Here is a 12,193-nt window from a genome sequence, read left to right as displayed (position 1 = left end):
ATCACCTGCAAAATAGTTCGAGATCGAGAATCTTTGGGGCCCACCACACCACTACGTGTGCCTTCATGGCACGGTGCTATATGCACGGGGGAATTTACATTACCTTTACCTCTGGAACTCGCCCAGGATAATGATGAAGCGCGAGAATACATGTTGCTAAATTCCACTGAGTCTAGCCCCCCCCCCCCCTTTGTCCCGACTTTTTTCTATGTTTTCGTTGAAAAGTATATTCATAGACATTCCAACACATTTATCTCTTCCAGGTGATTCACAAAGCACTTCTTCAACATTATTTAATGATGTGGATGTAGGCTCAGTATCACTTGAGAGTTCACAAGGGGATGTGAAATCAGTACCGGGAAGAACGTTTGCAATAAGGTCGGCACACTGCGACGAAGCAAGGAATTCTCACAATTCTCGCGAGAGTCACTGCGCGACTTTTTGGAAAAAAAATTGCAAAATTGAACTTTGCGGCCGCTTAGATTGTGTTTGGAATGTTAACATTTTCTTCATGCTGCATGGGAATAATAAATCAAATTATTATTATTATTACTGTCGCAGATCTTTGACTGTGTTAAATTAGCAATTTTTATTTTTTTTCTACAGCATTTTCCATAATATTTCAAAAGCTCACGGGGGGGTTTAAACCCGGTAACCCCCCCTTGCGTACGCCACTGTGCCCAGTTAGCCCCAAGGCTCCTCCCTCCCCTGCTAGTAATTTTCATTAAACGCACGACCATGAAATTAGGCGGGTGGCAGAAGTTCAAGCTGTTGCCACGTCGGAGCACAACCCCTTGTGTTCGGAGGGTTGAGAGGTTGGTCCTTGTAATCCACGTGATACAAATCGGCAGTATTTGCTCGAAAGCTCAGGGATGACACACAAGTGTGTCCCAGAGAGAGGTCGGTCTGATGCTCTAACTAGGCAACGCATCCCGGTTGACGTTGCCACACAGTGCGCGGAACGAGCGTCCTTTGTTCCGCTCTCGCTTTGCTATTTCCATATGTGGCACCAGCGCAATTCTGCCCAGTCGCCGTAAGTTTAGGGTAAAATTCACACCGAAGCGACACGCGACACATCTCTCTTGCGAGCGAGCCAATCAGCAGCAACATTCCACACCGTAGTGCGCATGACAGGCCGCACAACCCTGCGATTGGTGAAATACTCAAGTGACACTTGTCGCCTGTCGTTCGGTGTGAATTTTCCTTTAGAGCACTGAATGTCAAATTAAGTTATTAAAATGTCAGTATCCGCCAAACGTCTGAAATTCCTTTATTTTCTTCTTTTTCACATTGGTACTTATGTATTCTGCATTCCTAAGGATTCTTGAAGGTGCAATTTAGTTTTTTTCACGCAAATAATCTCAATTTTCGACATCTCGAGTAATTCTTGTTTGTTCGTTTTCACTTGCCTGGTACTAATCTGATATTCCCCGGACAGATTTCTTCATTTTTACAAAAGAAAATACTTACGGTAATAAGTTCCTGTAGCATTGTCTAACATCTGGAAGGTGTTTTGTGTGATGTAACGGATTTCTTCAAATTTAAAAGTTTGGGGCTCATTTGGGGGCAGGTGACTCCGGCCAATTTCTAACATGCCTTTAAGAAGGAGTCTATAGAGAAAGCCGGGGAGCCGGAGCGGAGCGGAGGCGGGGCCGCGTTAGCGGTTGGGGGCGGTAGGTCAATTACGCCAGGGGCGGAGCCCGGAATTGGTGGGAAATTTGGACTAAAAAATTTCAAACGAAAATAATTTGTTTGTTTAAATTTCCCACCGATTCCGGGACGAAAAACGTGAATACACCTTAAAGAATGTTCCGCGAAGCAGATAGGTAAGTACAAATGTCAAAAATTGACAAAACGGAAGAAGTTATAGGTGTCCGGGGAATATCAGATTTTTACCATTCACGTAGTGGAAGGACATAGAAGCAACAGCTTTCGTGCATTGGAGAGACATTAATCTACAAAAATACATGATTTATCGGCGAAATAAATTAACCGATGGGGAAAAAACACTTCCACTACCTTTCAAAAGTGTACGGAAAGCCGGTTCGGTAAGTACTTTCTCCTGTAAAATTGAAGAAATATGTTTTGCGGATACGAAAATTTTACCATTAAGTTTACATGAATCACTGCCATTATTAATATATTCAGACTAATATCCTTACCTCTTTCGACTTCCAGAACTTGATAGCGTCGTTTTCCTCCTTCTCTTCCACGTGCACATTATTCTGTGGTTCCACATCAACTCCGCGCAACCCAAAATCTTCCTCACTCGACGCCACTCCACTTTCCGTAACTTTAGCTTCTCCCTTGAGCCACAAGCCAGCCCCACCGTCACTCGCGACTTTGTCCGTTTCGCAGTGGGACCCGGTACCAGGATCGTTCTCGCACGGGGATATAGTCAAAAGGGAACTCTTCCCTTCCGATGCACCAGAGTCGTATTCGCTCTCCTCGTTGATCACGGGATCCAGGTAGATGTAGTCCAGGGACTTGCTCTGGCGAGCGTAGCTCACCACGGCTCTGGCGAAGGAGCTCTTGAAGTACCTGTTGGGTGCCGCCACCTCGCTCGAGAAGTCGAAGTCGGGAACGAAGTCCCCCATTTTGCTACGGTTGTCGTATCACAGCGCCCTCCTCACCACGCATCGGACGACGCCTCTGAAAATAAAATACCAGAAATATATCAGAACATGGCCAGGCTTTTTTGGAATTAACAGCTTATAGTTGCTAACCTACTTTTTTTCAGTTTTCCATTGGTATTAAGAGTGGAGCAGGCATGTATCCAGGGGGAGGGCTTGGGGGGCTGAAGCCCTCCCCCCGAAATCCTACAAATATCTAATTTAAATAGTGTATAGTGGTAATTAATTTTACTTCCTTAGCAGGATTAAACATCTGCTATAATAACTTGTATGCCTACTTTTTTCGCCTTGGCGGCTGCTGACAAGGGACGTGCCCCCCCCAATTAAATTCTGGCTCCGGACCTGTTCAGTGAAGTGAAGGAAAATCACACAAACTGAGGCTAGACTGAGTAAGCTAAATATTGAAATAATATTTTTATTTTAAAAAGGCAGTGTACGATGTTTATATTTAATTTGAATCACCATTATTCCATATTTCTAGGATGGAAACGCCAATTTTAAACATTTTTTTACAATTTTGTGAAATGAGTATCTTCTTATTTTTTATTTTGCAAATGTTACCATCATGCAAATTACATAAATGTTTAGTCCAAAATTATTAGAACTGTGTGGGAGCAACATGTAATTAGCAAATGTTATCAAACAACGTCCCTCCAATTTTCTGTCATCCTACTGCAATTTTTGTTTTTTAAATTGTGATTAATTTACCTTTACACCTCTCAAACATATCCCAACAGGCCTGAGATCGAAAATTCTATATAAATCTGTTTATTTTCCTTATATGTCTGTCAAAGCAAGAAAACAGCAGATTATATTAAAAAAACGAATTTGTCATCTACAACCACAAACCCGTTTCTAAATGTAATATAAAGCCTTGTTGGTTTGAAGGCCAGACGGTGTAAGATATTTAAGATATAATTACAACAAATTTGAAACTGATATGCTCCATGGACATTACTAGACAGGATCAAAACTTGAAATGCTTTTAATTTGTTGTTCGTTCTTCAACAACGGATGAAAGAAAATAGTGAATTTCGGATCTAATGGTTTTGGCGGGACCAAAAAAACATGAACCTTAGGCAGTTGAACCTTCCCAGTTGTTTGCCGTCCCTGTTGGGTGATGACAACAGTGTTTTATCAAATGTTTCAAGCTTTTTGAGAATAGCTGGCCTCTTCCACTGTCTGTGAGAAAGCTTCTGTATATTCTTACTTTTTAATGTGTTGTGTTTGTCTTGTGCAGGTCCTTTTGCGACCTTGCACTTTTAATTCTTCCCAAGGAGCATTAACACCCCTTGTTTTAAATTTTAAAGTAAGAATTTTAGATAAGAGGATATTTCCCCCTACACATTGAAGGGTGCAAAATGGCCTAATGTGCCGACGCACCCAAAAATTTTAATTCAATCAATCAATCTTAGTTGGGGAAAACGTTAAACCAAATATTTGATTTTTCGGAAGATATCTTGGTGAATGTTTGTGTAAAATGAGCATATCCTATAAGAAATCATTCCAGGTTGAATATCCGATATCCCCCCACCAGCATTTTCAAGGTAATGTGAATAACTTGGAATACTGGTACAGTCATGGACACTTTTGGTTACGATCTCATTGACTTCCAATAAAACGTTACAACCCAGGAGTGTCCGCAACTGTACAAGAAAAATCTTGTTCGCAGAACATCGGATAATAGGAAATACCTTTAATATTGAAGCTATTTATATTCTCCTATAGGGTTAACGTATTTTCTTACGAATATCCGAACACCCACAATTTTTAATTCGAACAGTCAGGAAGAAAATGGAAGCAAGCAGATGATTTTATCTTTGTTATTTACCGTAGCCTTTTCTGCCACTTTTGACTAATCGCGACGATCAGAATAAGTGTTGATATAATGAAACCAGTGGCGGGGATTGGGTGTCAAAACTGGGGGCAAGGTCTGTTTACATTTTCTTGGCATTAAACCAGTTTACCCGTGCCGTATGAGAAACTTACCTGCCTGAGGAGGAGGTGGGGACTAACAGGCCCACACTTCCTTTAATTATTAAAAAATTAACATTCAAGAAACCATTTTATTATTGAATCACTGCTTCCTTTGTTGATTGATTGATTGATTTAGTTTATTTTACTTCGCGTTTTGTGCCTCTTGGCTAATTTGCGAAGATGGGGATGAGTGATGAAATTGATGAATGGACATTCACAAACAACCAAGCCCGAGCTGAACCCGGGACCCTTGGCGTCGCAGCGCACTTCCTTTGTTGATTATATATGTGCAGTTACATTAATTATTTATAATAATTACAAAAAATACAATCATTAATAAAAAATAATTATAACCAATTATTGCATGAGTGCCACATACATATTTTAGCGATCACTTAAACTCACAAACAAAGAAACATAATATTTTTTTTCAATAATGCTTATTTGTTTATAGAGATGCAGTTGTTTATTAATGTGGTAGCGGCGTCGCCTTGTAATCAAGGGGTCCCGGGTTCGAAACCCGGTGGAGGCACATAATGGTTCGGATTCCACTTTAAGTAAGCTGTAAGTCCAGTCCCGATTAGCCTTTCTGTGCATAAAGTCGACTTAAAACACCAAATCAATCAATCAATCAACCAGCCAATTGTACACTGTCACTGGCACAAGTGTCTCGAATGGCACGCATTCAAAGATGGCGTCTGATAGACCCACCAAGTGCATTTTGCGTCCTATTTACATAACATTTGTGTTTTTATGAACAAAAGTAACGCAGAAATATTAGGAACACCCTAGGGAACAATGTAATTTATTTTCATTTTTTATACAGATTTTCACAGTTGAATAATTGAAAAATAGAGGTGGTGTGCCTACATCTACCTCGGGTAAACTAGGGTTAAGAGAGCATAGTGCAGGGGCAAAAATTGCAAAACGTGGGGGCAAATGCTCCTACTGGATGAAATTGATGAAGGAATACTTAAAAAGAACGCTCAGGCCGTGATTTGAATCAGAGACCCTAGCCAGCAGGTGAGTAGTCAAGTTTTGTGGTCTGCATGACCTACTCTTATCTGCCTGCATAGACGTAGCTACGGGGTGTGCCGGGTGTGCCTAAGGACACCCTAATGGGCTGCTTTATCAAAGAGAATTAAAGACAGATATTTCAATGAGAGAGAAAATAAGCGGCAGTTTATAAGAAGATGAGAATGTCATTACTTGGTACAAACGTGTGCATTATCGCTGATGAAACGAGTGTCTATAGATTTTCGATTTTTTGATGTCATTGGAGAAAGAAGATATTTACTGCATTCTACTCTGTACTGCAGCGCCATTCTACTATACCTGTCACAAGCTGCACGTGTGAGAGAGCTCTCTCCAAGCTTACCCAAGTTAAAACTAAATTAAGAGCAACTCAGAAGCAGGATAGATTGGAAGCCCTGCTCTTGCTATTTGTGGAACAGGATAAAGCTTAGTTTATTCTATTGATGAGTTTAAGAACATTGTACCTTTTGACAGACGTCTCTTGTTATAGATGACGTGTATTTTGATGTATTTGTTTGTAACATTTATGAACATTTTGTGTGTGTGTAATTTCTATGCAATTTGATATATATTCAGAAATTTTCAACACTTGTCATTTAGTGAATGTATATTCCTTTACAAACATCAGTGTAGTTAAAGAGCCAAGTGATTGTGTTGCAAAATATGATATTAAAAAGGTACAAGACCTCATTTTTTTATTTGTGCACACCCAAATATAAAGCTCTAGCTACGCCTATGTCTGCCTCCCCTTGTCCTGTTGACTCACTGAGAACAAGTGTTTGCAAATTAGAGAAGGGGGTGGGGTGAAGAATTTGCCATGGGGGTTGATCCTGCTTGACCTCTAATCACCCCCCCCCCCCCCCGCTGCTCTCCGAGATGTCAGGAAAGAATTTCTTCCAACCAGGAAAGAATTTCTTCCAACCAGTCTTGGCTGGCCTTCAAATAAAAGTTAGCAGCTTACTGTATGGAATTGGGAGATTCGTTGGAGATCTGTTAGGTCACTGAACTCTCCAGCCTAACTATTGCCAATTTTTGGGGGAGCAGCAAAAGGTTCTTAAAGTCATTGCCTTGACTCATCTCACCCAGGGCTTGCCCTAAAATGTTCTTAGATTCGTTGGAACTTCTGATGCGGGAAAACGTTGCATGGGAAAATCACTGTAGGCTAGTTTATAAGCTGTTATGATACTTGATATTAGCAAGCAACCTTTTACATTTTGTATCTACAATAGACCGAAGCAGTGAAGGGCGTTTGTTCCATTTTAAAGTACGTATTTTGAAGGCATCATGGGTGTATCCAGCGGTGAAGGGGGCATTCGCATCCCCCTGGTTTGTTTCACGAAATTTTGTGTAATGGCGAAAGTTTTAATAACGCGTGAATGATTTCCGCTGCTCATGAAATGCAAATTTTTGCTCGAGCATTAAAATTGTGTTTGTGATTCGTGATTCTGGCTTGAAATAAAAAATAGGCATTTTAAAATTTGTAAATATTAATATATATATATATATATATATATATATATATATGTGTGTGTGTGTGTGTGTGTGTGTGTGTGTGTGTGTGTGTGTGTGTGTGTGTGCGTGTGTGTGTGTGTTTGGGATGTTTGCTCCCTCGCCGAAAAAAAAGGTCTCGATACGCCCAAGTTCTTCATACTGATTTAATTTTAGATTTGCAGCTTGAGATGCCGACATACTCAGTTATAGCCTCTGATGGCAGACTCAGGTAATTTAAGAAATATTCTTTTTATTGTAAATTGTAACTTAAATAATGGCCTAATACTCATGTCTTGAACTCTGAAATGCAGACTTTACATGCAATCTAGACAAACTTTTGATCCCGCGAATAACCAAAGAACTAGAAAAACGACGAAAAAAAATAAAAACATATTTCATTGCATTGAAATTGGTCTTAATAATAATACACACAATAGCGACCCTAAATCTCATTAAAGCAGCAGTCGTCGAGGCAAAGAAAATAATGGTAAAGTAAAAACAACGGGAAAATATAATTCAGAATTAACAGACTCCTTCAATCCGAATCTTAAACACTCAAGTTGAAAGAAATGTGGACACAAATTGTTTATTACTATTTTCAGCTATTTAAAATTTACATCCTATGCCCTTACACAAGGTGAGCATGTATTCGAGATGTTATAGAGTAAGTCCTGTTGATTAGGTTATTTTACGTCGCTTTTTTCCACTTTTTGGCTAATCGCGACGATGAGGATGAGTAATGACATTCATGAAGGGACACTCACTAGGATCACCCATGCCCTAGCCGGGATTCGAACCCGGGGCGTAGCGTGCTGTACTAACAAATTCGAGAACCTCATATCGTGCAAAACAAAGAGGATGAACCTGGGGCCCGTCAAGTATGAGAGTGATGATCGCTGAGCAAGGTTTTCGCTCGTTGAGCAGACGGATCATTTACTTGGCGGTGGTTGCTCACTGCTCATAACATCAGTGCCATCATCTAATATAAAAATTATTGCTTCTAACAATAATGGGTACTAATGAATGAGAACAAAATCAAACATTTATCACCATACTCTATTCGAAATTTTCGTTTTTACACACTTGCACGGCTTTGCAAGAACTATGTAAGCATTGCAACACTTCCATTTTTAATACAATTACAATAAGTGGACATTTATATCACCTTCTGTTACTTGAACTTCCTCTGCAATTACACCATATTGCAGCGCTCGCCGAACAACGCTTATTTGGCTGTCAAGTAGCTGAGCGATCAAAGCTCAGATGCTTTGATTGATTGAGTTGATGTTAAGTCCATTTTATGCACAGTAAGGCTAATCGGGACTGGACCTACAGTTTAAAGTGGGATCGGAACGACTGTTTGCCTCCACCGGGCATCGAACCCGGGACCCGCTCAGATACGACACAGTGGTGTGATGGCCCACGGAGTACGGACCACATCCGGCACGGAAACACAAAATGTGGTCCGCGAGGTGGCCCTTCGTTTTAAAAAAAAGTTTAGACGACAAATCCGTCCGCAGGATTTTTTGTCAGGGAATGGGGGGCAGCAGTGCTTAAAGTGGGGAAAGGTGGGGTGATGCTTTCCCTCAGCATCTCCAGTACTAGGATATTTTGCACAGATAGTTAATCTACTGCCTATCATGGCACCACTCGTTCAAGTTTTCACGCTACAATTTCAATTATACCGGGCACGCGACAGTCTCCAGTTTTCAAGCTCCACAATTGCATTGATTTTGCATCTCACGAAATGCAGTCACCTTGACAGTACTTTACAATTCAAAGTAAACATTTATTTACTTTTTATATTCAAATACATTTCGGGAAAGCGGCAGGGGGATCAAACAGATAGCTCCGCAGATGGATGCGTAGCTGACAATACTTGATGCAGAATAATCGACACTTTAAGGCAAGTGTAACGGTGGACAATGTTTGCTATTATCCAAAATCGGCGCTGGAGCCACAAGTGTGCGTTTCATTTCTCTGAAGAAAATAGGGTAAAATAATCATTTACCTATTCATAATTGATGTCAAACATGCCACTGAATCGATGGTTTAAAGTGAATTCCGAAATAGTATGTGACCGGTCCCTAATGGTGGGAAGAAAGAAACAAAGGAGTGCAACGAAACGATCGTGGCCTTCGTTCGCCTTGAGTGACTGAGACAAAACACAGGTTGTCGTCCCGCCTTGGGTTATGAACCCACAACCTTTACCACTCACCTATTTCCACTATGTGAGTATTTTTCAAGAAGAAATTTCAATTTTGCTAAAATGTTGTATCACAAAATGTCCCATCTTATTAATGCCTTCACATTTTCCTGCTATAATAATAATACCAAGTAATTTTGGTGTGTTTTATAAGATGCTGCGAGCCAGATCATCTGTCCGGAACACCTTGTGTCTCGTATTTTTGTTACTTTAGTGTCGCATTTTCTTGACGATGAGGAGTGTTGATCGGATGAAATTGACGATTGATTGATTGAGTTGGTGTTTAAGTCCACTTTATGCACAGTAAGGCTAATCAGGACTGGACCTACAGTTTAAAGTGGGATACGAACCAGTACGTGCCTCTACCGGGTATCGAACCCGGGACCCCCTTGATAACAAGGCGACGACGCTGCCACTGCGCCATCAGGAGGCCCTGATGAAATTGACGAAGGGACACACAATGACCACCCATACCAAGACCGGGATTCGAACCGGAAACTTTGGTAGCGAAAGTCATGAGTTTCGGTAATTATAACAGATTGATGAAAATGAAATATATTTGGTTTGATAATAAATATCGGCAAAAATATAATACCTGTATGTAATAATTTTGGAGTGACAATAGCATCTTGAAATATTGAAACGGGCAAAGGGTGTTTTTTTTTGTCTCATCTTTTTGTTGGCGAAAGTCAAACGCAGCCAATATACGTACTTAATAATCGAATCGTATACAAGACAATAGGTATATTGTAAACAACAGAGCATGAATATTGGTCTGTATTGTATTATTGTTACATATTAAATCTGGTAGCTCATAATTAAGCCTGTGATAAAAATGAAGTTGTTACTAGCATATCCTATCTATGTACGTACACATGCTCCTGTAACATTTACACCTTATTCTGAAGCATACATACAAAAGTACTTTACAATTACTTACCACACATGTGGACTACGTGCACACAAGATGTCCCAGTGTAACTACACAATTGTGTCTACCATGGGATTTTCACACACGCAAGCCTATGATTAGATTATCCAAACACCGCAAGTTAATCCATGTTTCACTGTTGTGCTCCACAAGCACTGGCATTTACCGACAACTACCGTCAGTACATGCTTCCATCCTTTGATGACACTAGTTAAGTGGAGCACATCTCTCGCACAACTGAAAATACTCAAGTTTCCACTTCTTCACAGAAAAATGTTGCATCAAAACACTGAAATCGGTAAAATACACATATCCACATGCACGTGCACCCCACGCAACTTTACGTCACCTCAAGCCAACTTGAACTACGAGGTACGAAGTCTGGAGCAGACTCGAGCGAATCAGTAAAGCGTACGAAAGCAAATTACATGAAACCGGTGCTGACAAGACAGACCGTGCTGCCATCTAGTGGGAGCATATAGTACTTCTTGCAACTCAACTTCAGAGTTGCAAGCCACTGATATTTTTTCGATCATCGTCGATTTATCTTGTAGTGGGATAGGGATCTAAAGGTTAGTTAGCATATTGCACATTCAATAAAACAAGAAATGTTTCTTATACAGTGTTCCTTACACACACAATAACACAAAAAATATTTGATCTAATCCTAACATTTTTTCCTCGTTTTAAATTCTCGAACGTTGTTGTTCATGTAAATAAGCCGAATATATAAAGTCAAAAGAAATTTTTAATAATAAAAATGTGTATTTTGCATTGAATTAATTTCCTTTTTGAATGTTTTTTTTTGTAATTCACCGCCTAAAGCGAATATATGTACTACAACAAAAAAGTAATGTATTACAATACAGCTGCATTAAGGCAAATAAAATACAGTTAAACCTCGTTAATCCGGACCCCGATAAGCCGGACTTCGCTTAATCCGGACAGGTAAAAGTAAAACAAAAATGCGGAATGCAAGGTTTTAAATGTGGCTAGAAGTCAACAAGAGAACTTCCCAAAGAAAAGGCAGTCAACCACTGATGAAATTCTGTTTTCGGCAGACTTTGTACTGTACTGTATAGTGTATTTAGGCCTATGCTCTTTAAATACACCATAATAAACGTGTCTTGTTTGCTATAAACGGAGTTTTAATGCACTTTTTACTGTTCTTTTAGGTTATTTCAGTTAATCCGAAGTTTCGTTAAACCGGTCAAATTATCCCCTTCATCAGTCCGGATTAACGAGGTTTTACTGTATTCTCAGCTGCAACACATTGTAAATGACTTTATAAGAGAGAAATAAATCAATAAATAAAGTTTATGTCCAGTTTGTTACAAGGACGCCTGTGTTTCCAATCGACCAATTATATTGATTCCTTCTGACTCCTTGTATTGTATTGACATACAGTACTTTCAAATATCCAAAATTACTGGAAATATTCTAGACTAAGCATTACACAAAATCCGTGTTCAAATATCTCAGTGTCAATCTAAAATAAGTTAATGTGTACTATTCGTTTATTTATAAAATGAAATCATAGAGTGAAAATGTTCTTTTATGCGAAAGAATGTGATCTCACTAACAAGTAAACAAAAAAAAAAATTATCATAGAAAATGTTATTGGATTTGATTAAAAACTGACACTTTGATATGTAAAATAATAGTTCCATACTTAACACACAGAGTTTTGTAATTACATATAATTAACATCGCAGCAGTGGCACAACGGAAACGAAAATAATATATTGCAAGGCAGTTGAAGGCATATCCAGGATGCGTGAAGGTAGATACTTGTAAAGGTCTGTAGCGGTGATTGGGTGCTAAAACTGGGGGTGGGGGAGAAGGACAGTTTACTTTCAGAGTTGTCCCTGTGTCTCCGGTACCTAAGTGCACCCCAGAGCCAGTCAAATGAAGGGGCTT

General features: G+C 39.7%; 1 protein-coding gene across 1 annotated transcript in view; it reads right to left on the bottom strand.

Moving 5' to 3' along the window:
* LOC145990887 (uncharacterized) overlaps positions 1-10,664 on the bottom strand; it is a 295,884-nt gene extending 285,220 nt beyond the window's left edge. Inside the window, exons 1-2 of the mRNA XM_083126355.1 lie at positions 10,283-10,664; positions 2,163-2,652 (exon numbers count right to left, since the gene is read on the bottom strand). Of these exons, the coding sequence (XP_082982481.1) occupies positions 2,163-2,597 (435 nt within the window). The 5' untranslated portion in view covers positions 2,598-2,652; positions 10,283-10,664. The remainder of the gene's footprint in view (positions 1-2,162; positions 2,653-10,282) is intronic.
* Between the last annotated feature and the right edge of the window lie 1,529 nt (positions 10,665-12,193).

Source organism: Lepisma saccharinum, chromosome 8, assembly GCF_977018435.1.
Source record: "Lepisma saccharinum chromosome 8, izLepSacc3.1, whole genome shotgun sequence".
In the NCBI taxonomy this organism is placed as follows: domain Eukaryota; kingdom Metazoa; phylum Arthropoda; class Insecta; order Zygentoma; family Lepismatidae; genus Lepisma; species Lepisma saccharinum.
The sequence above is the reverse complement of the archived record's forward strand: the minus strand, read 5'-3'. Positions and strand labels throughout refer to the sequence as shown.